Source organism: Pongo abelii, chromosome 2, assembly GCF_028885655.2.
Source record: "Pongo abelii isolate AG06213 chromosome 2, NHGRI_mPonAbe1-v2.0_pri, whole genome shotgun sequence".
Taxonomy (NCBI): domain Eukaryota; kingdom Metazoa; phylum Chordata; class Mammalia; order Primates; family Hominidae; genus Pongo; species Pongo abelii.
The window spans coordinates 53,406,736-53,428,665 of NC_085928.1; the positions used below are offsets into that span (position 1 = coordinate 53,406,736).

Consider the following 21,930-nt stretch of genomic DNA (forward strand, 5'->3'; position numbering starts at 1 on the left):
ATTTATTTCATTATTTTATGTATACATATGATTGACTCTAATGCATAATTTAGACAACAAAATGATACATCTAATTTTAAGAAATTAAACATTGCCTGGCTGTCATTGAGTAATCATTCTACAAATTGACTGAAACAATTTAATTCTCTCCCTTCTATGCACACTAGATTTCTGATACTGGCACTTATACTTGTGTGGCTACAAGTTCAAGTGGAGAGACTTCCTGGAGTGCAGTGCTGGATGTGACAGGTGAGGACTTTGTGAATTAGGAGAAATCTTGAGCCCCTTTTAGTGATAGCTCAATATCAAATAATAAGTTAAGGAGAGATCAAAGTGTTTAATTCACTGAATGTAAATTTAAGTCTTTACATTCAACGCCATTTTTTAATTCATGCATGAATTTGCACATACATTTGTGGAATTTAATACACTTGTCCTTGATAACCTTGTTATTTTATTTCCTCTGAAGTGTAAGGAATTCTAACGATCCTGTGTAAAAGCACAGCTTACTTTTATTAACATGTAGGAGAAGCAAATATTCACTGACATACGTCTGATTCATGGAGATGAATTTCTCATTGTCTAGGTCAAGTCCTTTAGTAGACTGCTTCCTTCTTTTAGGCAGTATTGTCAACTTATGCAATCAGGAATGAAGTTTTTTCTGTCTGTCCTCTATAGAGTCTGGAGCAACAATCAGTAAAAACTATGATTTAAATGACCTGCCAGGGCCACCATCCAAACCGCAGGTCACTGATGTTACTAAGAACAGTGTCACCTTGTCCTGGCAACCAGGTACCCCTGGAGCCCTTCCAGCAAGTGCATATATCATTGAGGCTTTCAGGTATGGGACAATTCCTTCTTTCTCCATTGGGTTTTGTTTTAGCTCCTTTATTCTAAAATGTCACCTGAACTATCCTGCTGTTTTATTAAAAACATGTCCAATCAATGCATTTTAAGAATTGATCTCTTCTCTCTGACTTTATTCAAGAACAGAGTTAATACTTTTAGTTTACAACTTAATTATAAGATTTAAATATGCATTATTCATGCCTAGGTCTCTGGGGATCCAGTTCATTACATAATCACTTAGCTCCATTCTTTACCCAGACCATTGTAGGGATTTAAGGTGAGAATTTAGGCATCTGAACTGGGTAGAAAATATTTTAATTAGGCATAGGCACAGGCACTTTTTAAAGTTAGGCGACATTTATTGAAACAGGGGACTCTGGCATTTATATTCCTAATAATTAGAGCAGAACTTAAAATAATCCCAGTGTTTTTATGCCATATATTACATACATCTATTAGATATGCCTGAGAGAAAATTAACAACAATAATTAATAAATTTATTCCATGTGCTTCTAGTTGCTTAATGGAAAAGATGTTTCCACGTGTTATCTGAAATAATTGTTGCCAATTTAAAGATTTAAATGTAAATTAGCAAATATCAGTATAAAATTGTCTTATGAGAATTTGATGAAATGCTTACACAAATGGTAAAATATGCTTTCATGTTCCCTTTCAAATGTGCTTCTATGTGACAGTATAAATTTTAATGGATAAGCACTGTTTTTTTTAAACATTAGGACAAATGATCACTTTCTTATAAGGCTTCTCTAATCATGATTTAAGGTAATGCTAGGTGTTTAATTTTCAAATTTGAAAATACTACGTTTCTATAATTCTTATGCGTGGACAGTTAAGGATATCAGAAAAATAAACTGACCACCCCGAAAATTACATTTTCCCCTTCCTCTGGGAAAAAGTGGCATTTGACTTTAGACAAACTGTTCTAAAATGGCATCCATCTGTGGCTGGCTCTAAATGGGTCCTCACACACAAATTCAGAGAGAGTTCACCGTTCTGAGATGAGAAATCACAATACTGTGTAATGTACAATTTTATTAAGAATGTAACCGAGGGACAATATTCATTGCCTGCTTCCTCTCTTCTTTTACAGATGTGTAGTTTAGAAGGCTCTGTTATAATATTGCATGTGGAAAATGATGCAAAAGAAAACACACCTTGTAACAGGAAAATGCATAATTTACTCTGTAGTCCATTTATTCTTTCTACAGGTTAATTCTTTTCAAGGTATATATATATATACATTTACGAGGACCATACTTATTGTATAAACTTGATGTTGTGATCTTGGCCTCTGTTCCTTTTACAGGTATTCATGTAGTGGGCTGCTGTGCATTAGCAAAGGGCTGTCACATCTCCTGGGCTGAGTTTAATTGTGTTGTGCATGGCACTTTCGTTAGGTGGGCTCGGCTTTGTTGTGGAATAAATTGAAATCATCCAAATGTTTCATTTATTGGGCTGAACACTTCAAGTGTTGTGTGTGTGTGTGTTTAATTTCCAGCCATTAACCTTTGTCATTGATACCCAACTCCATTTCCAATCTTCAAATGACCGTTCTTTAAATGAAATTTCTGTTTGCGTTTCAGCCAATCAGTGAGCAACAGCTGGCAGACCGTGGCAAACCACGTAAAGACCACCCTCTATACTGTAAGAGGACTGCGGCCCAATACAATCTACTTATTCATGGTCAGAGCGATCAACCCCCAAGGTCTCAGTGACCCAAGTCCCATGTCAGATCCTGTGCGCACACAAGGTACTTTCAATAGCTGTCAACAAGACTGGTTCTAGGCAGAAACATCAGATATTGAAGAACGAGGGGATTGATGAGGAGATATACATGTGCCTGCATTGCTTTGTATGATGGCTCACTAGGCTGTATCTAGGGAAGGAGAAGGTAGCTTGCTGTTTACCTCGGTGAGATGTGTTCTCTTTCTGGAGTTTTCGGGTTTATTCAGCAAAAAATAAACAAAATCATTGGGTACCTCTACGTAGAATGAATTCACTAAATTAGAGCTTCACTATATTTCAAAGGGAGGAAAATGTTTCTCCTTCTTTAAAATTAATTACGCAATAACGGAAAAGTGGTCTTTAATGAATAGATGCCCAAATAGAGGTATAAAAATTATGTCCTATTGTTTTGGAATTCTGTTTTTATAGTTCTCACAGTATGGTTCCTGGGTAAGCAGCATCTGCATAGCCTACAACTGTTAGAAACACACATTTTCAGGCTCAAATTCAAATGCTCTGAGGTTGGGGCCCAGTGTTTGTTTAACAAACCCTCCTTGTGATGCTGATGTATAAGTTTTACAACCACTGCTACAATGAATTTCGTTAAATCAGATTTTTAAAGGAGCAATTTATTACAGAAAGCAGGAAATCAAGTTTTCTTTCTAAAGAACTCAGTTCTTTCGACTATAATGTAAAATACACATAGAATATTAAAATACGATTTCAAAATGGAAGATTTCATAATTTTATCCTTATTACCTGTCTCTTCAAACTGAGAAGTCACTGGAGTCTGAGGTTTAATATACAATGCTACATTATAGTTTCCCTTCTGACAAGTAGGTAAAAGAAATTAATAAAATAGAAACGGTAATTTTATTATTTGTTATAAGCTACTTCCCACAGGGTTCTTCAGAAAGGGTTAATTATTTCTTATTTGTAAAAGACTTTGAACAAGGTATAATTCAAAGTAGTATTTTTATGCAATGAAAAGCACCATACAGCCATCAAATATTATTATAATTACAATGTAGTTCAGTGATAGTAACTAGCATGCTATTATAACAGAGAAGGGCACCTTAAAGGAATCGACTGAAATAAAGTCACCACGTGACTTTGTAACGTTGCTGACATGATGACAGACAAGGGGGGAGGGAATGCCATTTTGCTATTGTTCTCTAAGCAGTAACGTGATTAATTTTCCATGAGGATAAAGGGCCTGTAGGTAAAGAACCTGTCTCTTGAGAAAGAAAAAGCACAACAAGGAATTTGAAAATCTGAAATTTGAACCCAGTTATATTTTACCTTCCTTAAATCCGATTGCTTTTTACTGTGTTAGAATCAAGTGTGTAAATTTTATTATTGAACTTAAAATGGAAGATGTGTACAATTTTAAGTCAAGAAATTGTAGTACCGTGATCATTTGTACCTTTGTGCATAGAAATAGTTTTTGTGTGTAGCCAATGAAAGGTAGAGAGAGATCAGAATGGGAAGACATTTGGTGTGATTGTATCTGGCAGACCTTTTTGATCATTCGGTAACTATGCTAGTCACTAAATCTTGACTCATAAAATAACTCTCAGTGAAAAGGTCAAGAAAGATTAATGAAAAGTTGTTTGTGGTCTGGTTTGTTCCAATGGAAAGAATATATAGAGTGAAAGACTTCTGTGCTCTTAACAAATACTTAATAGGAAAACCCATGCGTTGTGTCTGATGGTCAGGATTATTTTTGGATACCATACTTTCAGCAGCTTTGCAATCTGCAAAGCACTTCTTCTTTTTCAAAGAACATTTTGCACTGTGAACTCTTATTTTTCAAAGGTATTGAATAACAGAGAATCTAGAAATCTTTTATTTCATTAAAAGTACAAATACTTGCCTTATCAACATCAAAACAGAACATACATATATAGGCATAGATTAATGTTATTCACATAAAGGGACTTTTTTCCAAATTAAGTCAAACTTCATTTTACTGTTTATGTTAAAAATGAAAAAAAAAAAGTAGAACTGGAAAAACATTACGTAAGTATTATTCCCAATTATTTACGACCCAATTTAAGTTAGTGCTCCCAATTTAAGTAATAGCTGAGAGATTTTCTTAAAAATACTTCTGTGAGAGTGCTCGTGCATTGTAGCCTGAGATAATAAGAAAAAACAGGATTAAGAAAATAAATAACTTTAAATTAGACTTCCTTTCTTAAATACAGTAGTTGGAGAAAAACAATTCGAAAACATTGTGTACCAGTTTAAAATGTTAATCTGAGTATGTGTAAAATTCAATGTTTAATATCAATTTGATGGACTTAGCTGCCTATAATTTATCATTTTTTCTTAATGGACACAGCCTATAATTTATCCTTTTTTCTTAATGGACCAAGAATATAAACCATCGTATAGAGAAATAGAATAGTACTTAGGAGACTGATGAATAAGGTGGCATAACAATATGTGACTGAGGGTATAATATTTTAAACGTCACCTTTCTTTCTTCCCTTCTCCCCACCACTATTCCTAAAAATGGCTGCATGACCTCATGTCAGGTATTAGAGTACTGCTCAAAATGTATTACTTTAGAACATGTTATCAGTATTATAACTATTTCTGTCAAAAGTATCTTTGCAAATTTGAGGAGCTGTTTCCCCTCTTCCCCCAACTCTATTTACCTTTAATGACAGAATTCACTTTCCTAGTCCACCATTACTTCTCCATCCATGCTCCCAGACTGAAGTAGGTCAAGAAGAACACACAACCTGCAAATTGGGACAAGGGATTAACAGGTCCCTTAGCATCAGTTTTTAGATATATTCCAATTTACAAATCCAGAAAATCATTCAATACACCAACATCTGTACAAAGCTCATCTTTCTGGAGATCTTTCTAGACTTCTGTAGAGAAGTCTTACAGCACATACTTTATCCTTTAGTAAGAAAATAAGTGATCTTATGCAGCAGTGTGTCTGCATTTGAATGAGGATGAGGGATTATAAATACTCTTTTATTAATATATTTTTAATAAAGATCAATATCAACTCTCATTACGTCCTACCACAGTGGTATATTTATATATATAGGCTTAAATGCTTTTTGTCACAAAAGAGTTTCAGTTTTGTTTCCCTGTAATTAGTTCTAAAGACATGATGTTGATTTACATAAAATAAGTTGTAATTTTAATACGAATTTTTTAAAATTGGGAATGATTATCTTATCTAACTGCAGATATCAGCCCACCAGCACAAGGAGTGGACCACAGGCAAGTGCAGAAAGAACTAGGAGATGTCCTTGTCCGTCTTCATAATCCAGTTGTACTGACCCCCACCACTGTTCAGGTCACGTGGACGGTAAGTTTTCAAAGGCAAATATTTATAGTAATCTCTTCTCTTTAGGGAAAGCAAAACAGGAAAAATGCAAATGAACAAAAAATGATAATAAAAATTCTTGCCATTTAAAATCAAGGTGTAATCGATGACAGTAAAGAAAATCAACAAATTAAAAAGTTACTAGAATAAACATAGTAAGAATAGATTGATTATTATATAAACATGGCATATTCTGTCTTCTGAATTTTCTAACAGCTTTCTTGTGATATAATTAGCATACCATAAAGTGAACAACTTCATGATTTTTAGTGTATTTAAAGTTTTAAAATTATCACCAAAATCTAATTTTAGAAAATTTCATCATCCCCAAATGAAATCCTGTGCCTGTTAACATTGATTCTCTCATTTCCCCTACCGTAGCCCTGTGTAACACTAATCTACTCTATGTTTTTGTAGATTTGCCTATTCTGGACCTTTCATATGAGTACAATTGTGCAATATATGGTCTTTTGTGTCTAGATTCTTTCACTCTGCATAATGTTTTTGAGGTTCATCCATGTTGTAGCGTGTATCAGGACTTTGTTTCTTGTTGTTATCAAATAGTATTCCATTTTATGGATACTTCACATTCTGTTTATTCCTTCTTCAATTGATGGATGTTCGGGTTGTTTCCAGTTTTGTCTATTATGAATAATGCTGCTATGAACATTTGAGTACAAGTCTTTGGGTGGACACATGTTTTCATTTATCTTGGTATAAACCTACAAATTGTTCAGTAATATTGGTAACTCTCCATTTAATATTTTGATGAACTGCCAAAATGCTTTCCAAAGTGGCTATAGCATTTTCTATTCTCACTAGCGATGTTTCAGTGTTCCAGATTCTCTCAAATCCTTGCCATTTTGTTCTCACATCCTTGCCAACACTTATTATTATCTGCCATTTGGATTATACCCATTCTGGTGGGTATGTAGTGGTATATAATTGTGGTTTTGATTTGCATTTCTTTAATGACTAATCATATTCATCTTCTCATATCCTAATTGAACTTTTTTTTAAGAGAAATGTCTATTGAAACTCTTTGTCCATTTTTGGACAAAGAGTTTGTCTTCTTATAGACTTACAAGTGTTTATACACTCTATTTTGTTTGTCTTCTTATTATAGACTTGTAAGTGTTTATATAGTCTAGATACAAATGCCTTATCGGATACATAATTTGAAAACATTTTATCCCAGTTTGGTTACTGTAGCCCTGTTATGTAGTTTAAAGTTGAGTGGCATGAAGCCTCCTTCTTCCTTCTTTTTTCCTTAGGATTGCCTTAGCTATTCAGGCTTTTTTTGTTATTGTTCCATATTGTTACTCCTTAAAGCAAACTACATAATCAGTCAAATTATTGGTTTATGAGTACAAAATTGGGTTAGTCTTATTTTAAAAATAAGACTAAGTTTATAATGTTTTAAGAGTAATTATGATTATTTAGGATTACACTTTCTTATTCCAGTTTTGACATAATTTTGCATAGATTTATTCCATTTTCTGCATATATTGGTTTCTAGTCTTCTGTTCCTATGAAGGGAACACAATTACGTTATCATTTTTACAGTGGCACAGTAGGGGGTATTATCTGCCATGCCTTTTCTATCTTTCAGTACCCTTGAGTAGATACAAAACTAACAAAGCCAAAGGAACTTTGTATTTTTCACAGCATAGTATTTTTCCTTTTTCTCAATTGTAAAAAGTCTCTGTTCTGTTGAAAGTTATAAGGGGGTTTCTTTTAAGCTGCATCTAAATGTGGGAATTCTTTGGGTAAGAATCAAAGTCATTATGTTGATGAAGTTAATCACTTTAAAGTCACTTAGTTTCAAGACTAAATAGCATTAGATCAATATTGCATGACAGTAGACTGGGAGTTCTTCCAGGAGGGGGATGTTGTCTATTCATCTCTGTACCCCAAGAAGCTATCATTACTAGTTTGCACATCTATCCCCGTCATGGGCTGTAACTTCTGTGAGACTACAGCCAATTTCTTTCATTTCTGTTTTTTTCAGAGCAGAGTGTCTATTATGAAGTACTCTTTTAATAACTGTTTGTTGAATGATCAAATCAGTTGTTTTCATACATTTTACACTTTTTTTAATAAAAGAAAGAATTCAGTTAATATCATAGCATATTGTTCTCCATGACTTTGTAGTTGCACATGACATAAATATGCACTTGAAAGAGGTAAATTAAGTGAAATAAAGTCAGACTGGGGTGTGTCCAGTGGTCAAATAATTTGTGTAACTCTTTTATTAATGTAATATTTTCAATTTACTAAATGCATATGTTATTTAAATTATCAAAATGTTAGCATTTGCTTTACAGAAGTGTTGGGGTTGAAGGGAGAAATAATTCCCCACCATGTGATTAGGTTTTGGGCCAGCTGAGGAAGTTTCCCAGTGGTTGGTAGGATTAATGACCAAAGGCACAAGACATAACTACTGGAGAGACCATTGGCTGTCCCCCTCCTCACCAGGCTAAACTTGAAACAACAATGGTTAGCAACAACTGCTTTCTAAAATGGCTGCTTTTAGAATGAGTGTGGGCAAAAATGATAAGAAACCTGCTGTTCCATAAAGAAAAATAGCAATAAGTCACTTACCGAAAAATGATTATTCTAGCTTTACTTTTTGTCTTTGTTTTGTTCAAGGACAAAAAGAATTACATACTCTTTGCCCATTAAGCATTATTCCACAGAGATTGAAAAGAGTGCTTCGACAAACTAGAATTTCAGAAGTCTGCTAAAACCAGATCAGACCCTTAGCAGCTAAACCCATCAAAGAAAATTCACTTTGAATTTTTGCTTTATATCAAGTTGTTATGTTGTTTTGTTTTGTAAATGGAAAAGGTAAATATGAAGCATCACGCTTAAACAGTTTAACTAGATTGCTGATTTTAGGGCCACATATAAGCCCTCTTCTTTTTTAGCCTGTTGCTTCCTTAACAATTATGCTTTATCATTGTGCATCTCTAAAGCCAGCAAAATGCTTTCACTTATATCAGTCATTTGATTGTTTCTGTGCCCTTGAGATATAGGTATTATGTGAGCAAATTAAGTAAACTGAGGTTCAGAAAGTTTAAGAGGTTGAAGTCTAATTCAAGTTGAGGCTTATGGCTGGAAGCCTGAAGTTCTCGTAATCATTTTACCTTTTCCTTAAGACAACTCTCTTTTTATTCATGTTTCAGAAAATACTATTTAAAAAAATATATAAACCCATGAATCTGTGGTCAGACTCTGATTGTAATCAACTCTAAAAGAAAATCCTCTTTCTTATAATCAGAACGTTAATAAAACTCGTAACAAACATATGGCCTAACTTGAAAATGACCACCTGTCAAAATGAGCTCCAAAATTTAGTAGGGTAGAACACACATCCAGTAAAAATCTCACCTATTTTTTTTAAAGTAAATGTTCAGTGTTTTCATTTCTGCTTCCACCTGTAACAACAAATTTCCTCCTGAAAAAAAAAATGCATTGCCACTGCACACAAGTTAAACGATTTAACTATTAAGAAGCCCCATACGATATACTGGCTGACGATAGTGTACACTGAAGTGTGCAAAACAATGTTTTGTAGTGAACATTAGCTTCATAAAGTCCCTAAAACACTTAATTAATGAAAACCAAACATGGATAAAACCAATTTACCCTGATTTACAGACTCCCTTCATCTGGAAACAGCTGCTTAATGTTCTTCTTAAAAACACAGCTTGCTTCTTTCAGTATTAACAAGCTATTATTGTGAGTTATGCCTTTCTTTCAGTATATAAATTCACTTAAAGCAAATGCAGAGAAGTTTATAAAATGCAAACTTAATGTTGTTTTAACATATACTGCAAGGGTTTTTTTGAACACTGACAGTTTTTATGAAAGTCATCTCTCTTTGGCTCTCATAAATTTAACTTTTCGCCTCTTGGTTGCCTTATTTCATAGTGTCAGAAAAACTCCTGCTTTTCAAAGAATGTGTCCAGTGATAGAAACGTAAACAGGTAGCATGAATGAGGACTTGCCGATCACCAGCTTCCATGTTACACCTGGGCTCACTTTTTTTTTTATCTGACCTCATACAAGTGTAGCACTAACTTCAGAAAGTCTTTGAGGGTGAGAAAGCTTTCAGGTGGGTGAAGGAATTCATTCTTGTTGAGACTTATCTGGGAAACTGGAATTAGCCATACATAGAAACACACACACACACTTAATTGAGGGAGTTTTCTCGTTTGGACATTCTAAGTATTTCCTTTTGTTCCACTGTATTTTTATTGAGGCTCTGCATTTTTAACTTTCTAAAGCCAATATTTTTAGCTAATATTCATTTGCTGCCCTCAATTAAAAATAAGTAAAACAATACTGCAACTAAAGAAGAGATGTTAGTAGTTAATACATGAAAGAATACGTTTTGTTTATAACCTGCTGACAAATTTCAACATTTCAACAAATGTGGAAACAAATTTCAAATGCTGAACAAATTTCAAATTTCTTGGACAAAGAAATTTGTTTAAAGCTGAAATTAATAACCATCTCCATTATTCTCTTTTTTACTTCCTCTTTCTCTACAAACTTCCTGAAATGAGGTTATTCCATTTCTTTTCCATTAATCTTTACACTTTATTTGATAGTGAAGTATGTCAAATTTAAGCCTTGTTAGACTATAGCTATTAAACTATGATAAGGGATATTAGTTGGAACATGCTATCATAGTATGTGTTTAAATCAAGTGTTTCTAAAAACATGACAAAGTATTAAAAGATGCTTAATTTTTAAAACTAATTTTTAAAATCCATAGTTGTTTTCTCCCTGAAAATGAAACAACCATAAAACCCTGGTAAATATTTTAAAATAAATGTGTACAGAGAAGAATATATTTCATTTTTTAATCTTGCATTTTTATATATTTGATTTTTAGGTGATTGTCAAAACACTTTTTAAAACAAAACAAAAACACTTTTTAAAAGTTCTATTTGGTATGAGTTTAATCCTAGATTGTTAATTAAAATAGCTTCTTACTGTACCTTAAATAAATGAAGATATCAAAAAGTTGTCAAATTTTGTCAAGAATGGGACAATTGAAGAGTCAGAAGTTGGTAAATTAGTAAAAGTTTTTCATTTAATATTTGGTAATGGGTATAAACGTTCATATGCTTTTAAAACAAATGCTCTAGCTCTACAACTTTAATCTGCATTGTATGCTTTTTCCAGCCACAGGGACTTTATACATGATGTCCTCATATTTGTTTTCCTGGGTAAATCCTGCTCTTCTTGCCTATCTAGCACTTAACAAATTCTTCAGGGAAGCTTTGTCTCTGCTTCCCAACTCAGTCACCTTTCTCTCCACTCCACTATAGGCTTTCCTAGCTCCTGGCACTTCTCCTTCTTAACATTTGTTTATGCTTTTTTTTTTATGATTGTAACTTGACCATGGTTCAGTCGTTATTAGACCACTCCTACCTTCTACCTGGACTCTATCTTCTCACCTCAGCTCATGAGGGCAGGGGCTGACTCTGTTTTCATTGTCCGTTTTACCCCCAGAGCTCAGCAGAATTTCTGGCACCTATGAGTAGGAACCCAAAACCTGTGTTTTGATTGAGTGATGATGTTAGTGAATAGACAAAGGATGAGATTGGAAATCCCTGACAAAGGGCATATTACATATAAAGCCACATAAAAGGGAATTGTTGGATGCAGAAAAAGGGTAAGCAGAGGAGATATAAAGCTAGAGGTATTGGCAGGTCTGGCCTTTGAGAGGCCCGTGTGCTAATCCAAGGAATGTTAATTAATTAGGTTGGTATCTTAGATACTGTGAGGTATTTTAAACAGGAGAGAGAGTTCTTCCAATCTTCATTTTGGAAACAATCTTGGGAGCAATCTGAACTCTAAAAGGATAGAAGTTATTAGAAGCAGAGAGATTAGCTAGAAAGCCATGACGTCACTCAGTTGACAGTTATGAGGACAGAAATACGGACAAATGAAAAGAGGACAAATTCATTGTGATGTCTAAAATACTTTCCTTTAGTTTCAAATGCCCTTAACTATGTTTTTCAGGTTGATCGCCAACCCCAGTTTATCCAAGGCTACCGAGTGATGTATCGTCAGACTTCAGGTCTGCAGGCGACATCTTCGTGGCAGAATTTAGATGCCAAAATCCCGACTGAACGGAGTGCTGTCTTAGTCAACCTGAAGAAGGGGGTGACTTATGAAATTAAAGTACGGCCATATTTTAATGAGTTCCAAGGAATGGATAGTGAATCTAAAACGGTTCGTACTACTGAAGAAGGTCAGTATTCAGATTTTGAATATAAATCCAACATGATGACACTAATTTCTGTTACAGTACCTATTTGTTATCTTCCTTAGAAGAATGGAAAGATATCACCTAAAAGTAAATTGAGGAAGTGTCGTTTTCTCCTTTTATTCTGAGAATTCTATAGAATGTGACAAGCAGAAAAAAGGACACTAATGTAATTTGAATTTTTCTTAAGTAACCATTTGCACCAAATCTTATGTTTTTAAGTTCACTTGAATTGGATTATTAAATATTCCCCTATATTTTGTGTAGATTTAGTTCATTTGGATCATGGAAGACAGATGACTGGAAATTTGAGAACACAGGCTGTTCATTGTGACTACTCTTTTTTTGTTATAGTTAAGTGTGACATTTTCTTTTATTAGCCACTTTTTCCTGTGGGCACTGCCAGTCAAACCCATGTTTCTAATCAGGAAGGGCACTTGAGTATTTCCAGTAGCTTTCTTCTTAGTGAAGTTCCCTCATTCTCCCCACTTTGGACCATTTCTTACCTAAAGGTATGTTAAAGTCAATCTGTGATGAACACAAGCTTTCCACCAGTTCATTTAGTAGTATCTCTTTCACCAAACAAGAGGCTTATAATAAATGTTGTCATTAAAGTTGAAAAAAAGGAGATGCCAAATGAAATAAATCCCTCCATTCTGCTTTTGTATTAATTTTGTGCTCACAACTCTTGTAAAAAGCCCTTTCTCTAAACATATTTCATACAAAATAAGAGAAGCCTTAAAAAAATGTATATAGGTTGCCCACGTTAACATCTATGTGCTTGACCAAAGAGTTCTTAAATTATGCATTTCTTACACAACATGGTAAAAATGTCATCTTCCCATTGTTTTGCAGTGTGATACACTGGCAGGGCAAAAATGCATATTTAAAAAGGCACCATTAATCTATTTTTAGGATATGTTGAAAAGTTACCAGTAATTATAATAGTATCTTTTCTTCTTGCCAACATGTTTAAAAATAATAATCATTATCATCATATCTTTATTCATCATTAAATTTCACTCTGTGTTGCAAATTGGTGGTGTTAATGAGTGGAGCAGGTCCCCTTAACACAGAATGCCCTCTTTGAAGCCTATTTCCAAAATCCATTTCACTGCAGTTAGACTTTTCCTCTGGATTAGACATTTGTCCCTGTTGGGTATACATTCATCCCCAATTTCTGTGGCTATGTGACGGTAACAAATGGAACTCAGCTGGGCTGTGTCTGGGAATGATGAGCAGCGATTTGGGTTCTTTCACATCTGTAGAAAGAAGCTGAGTCCTGGAATAATTGACCTGTCAGGAAGCAGGCACGGTGTTCTCGCTGAGCCAGCAGCAAGGTGAATGAGAAACCCATTCTGAAAGTCTTATTTTTCAATGCAGTCTGCTTAATAACTACAAGGCTCATAGACAAGTGGTCGGATTTATGTCGTCATGCCATATTTTGGAGCAATATTGTCACAAAGAGGAATAGGAAAGAGCAGTACTGTGTTAACATGTTGCTGTGTGTGTCCTATATCTCAATGCAAATATGGCTATACCTAAGTGAAATATGTCATGACATATTTACAAAACATGGGATATCTGCTGTCAGGCTTTTAAAATATATTTTAGGATATTTAGGATAGTTTCAAAAAACTAAACCGTGTACAGCTACGCAAGCATTGATGATTCTATATAAAAAGCCATTAATGCCACCAAATTATTTGATATTTTAAACTGTCAAGAAGTATGTTATGTAATACTATGATTTTAACTACCCCCACCTTTGGTTTTAATTCAAAGACTCACTGAGAATAAATAACTTTTTCCATAAAGTTATTATTTCTGAGTTCTCAGGGACATTAAAAGAGAGATGCGGCAGTCTAAAATCAGGAAGAACTTCTCTCTTGCCTTTTCTCAGTATGGTTGTAATTAGTTATAGGAGAAATTACAAAGGCAGAGAATTATTGTGGGAAATCAAAATCTTCCCGTTTCACATTTGACCCAACATGAACTGTTTTCATTTTTATCATCGGAGTCCCTTGCCCATCCATATAATATAAGTTTTCATTCTTAATTTGCGGGTCAATTTATAGCAGTCAATTATATTTCCCAGTATGGGAAGAAAAAGAAGTTTTTTCTGTGTTGATGACATTTATAGTTATGTTTCTGTTTTTATTTAGTAAGCACAAGCTAAAAGCATACCAAAAAAGCTGTCAATAATGCCACCGTTCAGAAATAACAGGTGATAAATACTGGAATATGTCCTCTCAGAATAATTTTGGTTAGAAGAAGTTATGGTTGTTTTTAGAAAGACAGCCTATTGGAGTAGAGTTCTAAAATCAGACATACACCGGCTCAAATTCTGACTTGCTGTTTGACTCTCCTAAGTCTCTTACGGTAACCTTCTGTTTCCTCATCTGTAAAAGCGAGATAAGAGTTGTTTCTACCTCCTGAGGTTAATGCGAGAATTCAACCTGACACTTAGCTCTGTGCGGGGTGCATAGAAAACACTTATTAGAATGTTAGCTGCTAAATTTATTATTGAGAGCATATTACAAAAGCTGTTGCATTTGCTTTAAATCTAGATATTGTATTTAAAGAATATTTCTCAAAAAAACTGTCACTTTTGAACACCGTGTGCATTCAGAACTCCTGGAAGCCAGAGCCTCCTGCATCTTGTCTTTATACTCATATTCTGGAAGTAGCACAAACGTGCACCAAGGCTTATAGTCTGCATTTATTCTAATTACTTCCTCTACAGCCCCAAGTGCCCCGCCACAGTCTGTCACTGTACTGACAGTTGGAAGCTACAATAGCACAAGTATTAGTGTTTCCTGGGATCCTCCTCCTCCAGATCACCAGAATGGAATTATCCAAGAATACAAGGTAGGACCTGGGTGAAGAAGGACAGCTCTCATGTAAAGGTTCCCAGAGAAATCTCAGTGTCTCACGAATGAGACACATCTCTAAAGGTTCTCTTATTCAGTTTAAGCGTAAAGTTTTTATTTATATTTCTGTGTGACAGAGAATGAAACAAATGCATAGGTATTAAACCACATCAGTGAAATGGTTTTCTGTGTAGTGTGATTCTACAACCTCAAGGATTTAAAGAGATGGGACACAGAGTAGGTTGTGAAGCCTAGAAAATGAGTTTTATCTTTGTTATTAGAATTCTGCATAAGAAGCTTTAAGGCAGCTGTTTTTAAACCATGTTCTCAGAAAAAAAGATGCTTCGGGTGTTAAAGAGGTGGAGTGGGTTGTGGCAGCACCGACCCTCACTCTAGATGCTACTTTTGTCTGTTTATTGAGGTTGTGTAGAATATTTCACCTGAAAAAAAGCCACTGAAACAACACATTTTACAAAATACTGACTTACAGAAAAAACAGTTGATTGTCTCATTTTTCAACTGATGAATTTTTGGCTGTTCAGAAACATATATCTATTGTTTCATTGCCATCATTTGGTGTTTAACGTAGAAAGTGTGTCTAAGTTTTCAAAATAAGATTCTGTTTGTGTTGTGATTAGACCCATGTGAATGAAAAACCCCTCATTAATCTTTGTAAAATTCAAAACTATAATTTATTAATAAATGATCTATTGGTATCATCTATTAATAAATATTTCTAGATTTCTGAAAATAGCATATTCTATACATCTAATATAATACAAAACTAGACACCCATTTCACCTAAAAAATTCAGAGTTGGTATTTAATATTAAGCTGAATAATTTTACTCAAAAGTTTGCAGATTAAATTTTATTTCTAAGGAAATATTAATTTTTACATAGAATTTTATTAAAGAATAACGTGCTAAAGCAAATGAATGGACTAAAGGTATAAGGATTTATTTTAAAATGATTTCTATCATGTAAAGACACATGCTTAAGAAACAAGAATAAATGCTTTTACAATACAATAATTATATAGATTCTAAGATTTTATAAGCATTAGGACATTATTTTAACAGAGTAACAAATTATCTACTCTGTGTGAGTTTGAGTGTGTGTGTGTGTGTTTTAATGAGGTTAGGAATTTATTTTTGTACCATTTGGCACTAAATATCCTAAATTTCCATGTAGTTAAATATTGTTACTTTTTTTTACAACATGATGAATTTTTTTTCCATAAGTTGTAAACGTTCTCACTCTCTAGAGACTTGTCATATTTTGGTTTCAAAGCACATATGTAGGTAAGAGCTAAATATTCCTTCACTAAGAACATAGATATCATATATCAATAAAAGAAACACATGATTCACAAGAATTATTTTTTACTGAAAAATTTTGGGAACTTACCTGCTCCAAAACAAATCATATGTTTTCCTACATATGTGTCTACCTGTAGATTTTAAAATATTGTATAATATGAATACAAATGTGGATACACAGTGGATTTCTTTTCATAACACAGTTTATCAGAACAATTTCTATATCCAAGAAGATGCCCTAAAATTTGATTCCTACTTGAAATAAAAGCCTAACTTCCTTAACATCAATGTCTAAAGACTTGCCACCACTTTGTTCTCATGAATGTGTATGTGTGTGTAGATATGTGTTGATCAATATTAGATTTATTGCTGTCAACGTAAATATTGACTTTAATTTCATTTTAGTCAATACCTATAACTTAGGTCAATTAATCTTGTTAACTACTTCTGTGTAAGTTAATATTTTCTTAAATGAAATATAAATTACTTAGATGTCTACGTATATACCTTAGGTTTTACAACTTATAATCACCATATTTTAGTGGATTATACGCACAATAAATCTTGATAAATAAAACAGAGGAAATTTTGTGTTTTAATCCATATGAAAATGCCATTTGCAACCGAAGACCACATACCAGAGATGTTAAAGAAATCACTGTGCTTTCTAAATTACTCACTATGAGCATTCAGTGCTGAGAATAAGATATAAATGAACACGGCATAGTTTCAGCTTCCCTTATTGTTCTTCCTTTAATACAGGTGCACGTGCACACAAACACACTTACATATACACTTACAAATAAACTGCAGAGGTTGAACTTTAGAAGATGTCATTTGCAAAACTTCTATAAGCCTAGAAGATAGATAGGTTATGATTAAAAAAACATTTGATCAGCTATAGTGTCTTGTTGCCAGAAATGATAATATTATACCCATGTGTTATTCACTTTCCATTTCTGTAGATCTGGTGTCTAGGAAATGAAACACGATTCCATATCAACAAAACTGTGGATGCAGCCATTCGGTCCGTAATAATTGGTGGATTATTCCCAGGTATTCAATACCGGGTAGAGGTTGCAGCTAGTACCAGTGCAGGGGTTGGAGTAAAAAGTGAGCCACAGCCAATAATAATCGGTGAGTATCAAACTATGTGGTCTGTGCTTTAGAATCAGTCAGCTGACAAGGTGGATGATGATTTTGCATCAATGTATTAATAGTGAATATACACTTATGAATGATAGGGTACACATATCATATTGACAAATGGGTTAACTGACTAGGGTTTCTTACAAAAATACTTGGTGCAATTGATCATGCTCTTAAAAGTCCCAGAACCTTTTTAAAATTGCATTATTTAAGAGTTTAAATGCTGAAAGGTAGTTTAAAAATTATTTTTAATCAATTGCCTCATTGGCAATTTTGGTGCCATTGAAATATAATGAAAATGAGATAGTTACTGAAGAGAGACCACCATGTTTCAAATCTGTGTGCTTCCTCTTAGTCAGAGAAATGTCAAAAATTAACAAGAAACAGGCCAGAATAAGCTTTGTAATCTAAATATACCATCCCAAAGAAGAAATCACATTAAATCTAATATCATAATTGCATAAAATTGTTCCCTATTATCATAGATTATGTTTGTCTGTTCTTGAGATGTATATAAATGGAATCATACAGAATGTGATTTTTTAAATCTGTTTTCTTTCACTAAGGATAATGTTTTTGAAATTCATCCATGTATGTATTATTCAGTTCATACGTTTTATTGCTGAGCAGTATTCACTTGTATGAATATGCCATATTTTGTTTATCTGCTTTTCACCTGACAGAATGAATATTACTGTGTAAATGTTTGTGTCCTTTTGGAGAAATACCTAGGAGTCTAATTTCTGGGTAAAAGAGTTGTATAGTTTGAGTTTATGAGAAACTGCTAAACAATATTCAAATTGTTATATAATTTCATACTGCCACCAGCGAGAAAAATGACTTCCAGTTGCCCTGCATTGTCACCAACATTTGATGTTTCCAGTTTTTGTGATTTTAGCCATTCTAATTGGGATAACCTGTGATTTTAACTTGAATTTTCTTTTATGACTAATAATGTCGAGCTTATTGGCCATCCACATAATTTCTTTTGTGAATTGACCACATGTTTGCCTTTTAAAAATTGAGTTGTCTCTTGTTACTGATTAGTAGGAGCTATTTATACATTCTGGATACAAATTCTTTTCCATGCATATGTGTTACAAATATTTTCTCCCAGTCCATGACTTCCCTATTCATTTTCTTAATAGTGTCATTTGATGAACAAAAGTATTACATTTTAATGAAGTACAATTTATCATTTTTTCTCTGATATTTAGTGCTTCCTAAGAAATTGTGGCTTACCTCTAGATACTGAGGATATTTTCTTCTAGAAGCTTTATAATTTTAGCTTTTATGCGGAGGTCTATAATTCGTCTAATGGTAACTGTAATGTGGTTAAAGGAATGAGGCTTATTTATTTCCATATGTATATCAAATTATGTACTCATAATTTATTAAAAGGACTTTCCTTTCCACCAGTTAATCATATATTCATGGATGCATTCCTGGATTCCCTATGGGATTCAATTTGTTTATATGTCTATCCATATGCCAAACCACACTGTCTTGGTTACTGTAGCTCATAGTAAGCCTTGAAATCAGGTAACATGAATACTCCATCATTTTCTCCTGCAAAGTTATTTTGCTTATTATAGGCCTTCTGCTTTTCCACATACTTTTCAAATCAGCTTGTTGATATCTCTACAACTGTGTTGGAATGGTGAGTGAAAATGAAGTGAATACATCCATCAAAATGGGTAGAGTAAATATTTTAATAATAACTCTTTCCATGAACGCAATATATGTTTCCATTATTTAAGTGTTCTTTACTTTGTTCCAATATTTTATAGTTTTTAGTGTGTCAACACATTTCTTGAGCATTTGATTTTTTGTATATGTTTTTTGTTTTGTTTTTATTTCTGAGAAAAAGTCTCTCTCTCTCATCCAGGCTGGAGTGCTTGAGTGCAGTGGTGCGATCTTGGCTCACTGCAGCCTCCATCTCCCAGGTTCAAGTGATCCTCCCACCTCACCCTCCTGAGCAGCTGGGACTACCGGCATGCACCACCACTTCCGGCTAATTTTTGTATTTTTGGTAGGGACAGGGTTTTTCTATTGTGGCCAGGCTGGTCTTAAACTCCTGACCTCAAGAAATCCGCCTGACGTGGCCTCCCAAAGTGCTGGGATTACAGGCATGAGGTCCTGCCACTTCATCTGGCCTATTTGATGTTTTTTTACACTATTATAAATGGATTTTTAAAATTTATTTTTCCAATTGTTTTGTATTACACATAAATTTAATTTCTAAATAGCCTTTGTGCTTTGTGGCCTTACTACCTCACTTACTCATTTTAGTAGTTGTGAAATTTTTTTAAGTGTTTTCAGATAATCATGTTTTCTCTCTCTTCTTGTTTGTGTTAATGTGATGAATTCTATTGAATGACTTTTAAAGGTAAATCAACCTTGTATTCTTGGATAAATCACAACTGGTCATGATACATTATCCATTTCATAGATGTTGCTGAATTTACTAATATTTGGTAAATAATTTTGCATCTATGTTCATTAGAATATTGATCTGTAGTTTTCTTTTTCCAGTTTTGAAATCAGGTGGCTGGTTTTACAAAGTAGTTTGGGAAGCATTCCTTCCTCCTCTAAATTATGTGAAAATTTTTTAGGACTTACCTCTTCCTTAAATATTTTCTAGAATTCAGTGGTTATATCTATGCTTTTCTTTGTGAATTAAATATATATATATATATCAAAAATATATGAATTCAGGTCTATTCAGAATTTGTGTTTCTGAGGCTGAGGTGGGCAGATCACTTGAGGTCAGGAGTCCGAGACCAGCCTGGCCAACATGGTGAAACCTTGTCTCTACTAAAAATACAAAAATTACCCAGGTGTGGTGGCGGGCGCCTATAATCCCAGCTACTTGGGAGGCTGAGGCACAAGAATCACTTGAATCCACCTGGGAGGTGTGGGTTGCAGTGAGCCAAGATCACACCACCACATTCCAGCTGAGGCAACTCCAAAAAAAAAAAAGAAAAAAAAAAAAGAATTTGTATTTCTTCTTGTGTTGGTTGTGGTAAATAGATATTTTGTTTTTTGCCCAGTAGTGACTCTCTCTCATCCTTCTAAGCTATTGAATTTATTAGCATGTGGTTGTTTACAATATTCCCTTATTATCGTTGAATGTCTGTGAGATATAGAATAATGCCACCTGTTTTATCTTAAATACTAAAAATGTATGTGAACTATCTCTTTCATTTTCTTCCTATCCTCCCTCTTTCTTTTCTCTACCCCTCTTTTTCCTATTTAAATCAGTCTTGATAAGGATTTATCAATTTTATTAATCTTTTCAAGATGCAAACTTTTGGCTTTGTTAGTTTTCTAACCAATTGATTTCTGCTTTTTTTTCTATGTACTGTTATTTTGTCTCTTAAGATCAAAACATAAATCAATGATTCCAGACCTTTCCTATTTTTTGGGTATTTTAAAGTTTTAAATTTCCCTCTAAGCATTTCTACAGCTGACTCTTGCAAACTTTGATTTGTTATGTTTCCATTTATCATGGAATATAAACTATCTTCAACTTTTCTTTAAGGATTTCTGTTTTCTTTCATAGAGGTTATTTATAAGTATATTATTTAATTTCCAAATATTTAGGAATTTTTCCAGGTGTCTTTTTGTTCCCGATTTCTACTTTAATTCCCCTGAGGCCAGAGCCTCAGAGTAATTTTTCTTTGTGTAAATTTACTCTATTAAATATGGAGACTTATTTTTTGACACAGGATTTGATCTCATTGAATGTTTCTTGAACAATTGAAAAGTATTTGCATTTCTCTGTTTTTTCAGTGGAAGGTTTTATCTCAGGTCAAATTATTTCTTAGTATTATCAGGTCTTCATTGATCTCTATTTGCACTTTTAATTACTAAAAACAGTGTAAATCTATTGTAATTATGGATTTATGTATTTCTCCCTTTCATCTATAAGTTTGTGTTTCATGTTTTGGCTACTTTGTTTTATGTGAGTATGTTTTAAGATTATTATATCTTCTTTTTAAATTTACCCTTTATTATTATGAAATGGCTATGTTTATTTTCTAGTGAGATTCTCTATCCTAAAATTTACTTTGTCTGATATTAGTATAGCTACATCATCTTTTGTAAGTATCTGCATGGATTGTCATTTTTTCATTCTTTCATTTTAACCCATGTTTCTCTGTATTGAACGTGCAGTTCTATTAAATTGCACATTGTTAGGTGATCTCCGCTTACTGCAAACTCTGTCTCCAAGGTTCAAGAGAGTCTCCTGCCTCAGCCTCCTGAGTAGCTGGAACTACAGGCACGTGCCACCACACACAGCTAACTTTTGTATCTTTGTAGAGACAGGGTTTCACCATGTTG

At 33.7% G+C, this 21,930-nt stretch overlaps 1 protein-coding gene across 23 annotated transcripts in view; it reads left to right on the forward strand.

The window, feature by feature from the left end:
* ROBO2 (roundabout guidance receptor 2) overlaps nt 1-21,930 on the forward strand; it is a 609,610-nt gene that overhangs the window by 517,700 nt on the left and 69,980 nt on the right. For all 23 annotated transcript variants that reach the window (XM_054551634.2, XM_054551635.2, XM_054551633.2 and 20 more), the window contains 7 exons: nt 168-249; nt 679-841; nt 2,455-2,621; nt 5,812-5,933; nt 11,994-12,225; nt 14,987-15,111; nt 17,400-17,571. In XM_054551634.2, coding sequence (XP_054407609.1) covers nt 168-249; nt 679-841; nt 2,455-2,621; nt 5,812-5,933; nt 11,994-12,225; nt 14,987-15,111; nt 17,400-17,571 — 1,063 coding nt within the window. The remainder of the gene's footprint in view (nt 1-167; nt 250-678; nt 842-2,454; nt 2,622-5,811; nt 5,934-11,993; nt 12,226-14,986; nt 15,112-17,399; nt 17,572-21,930) is intronic.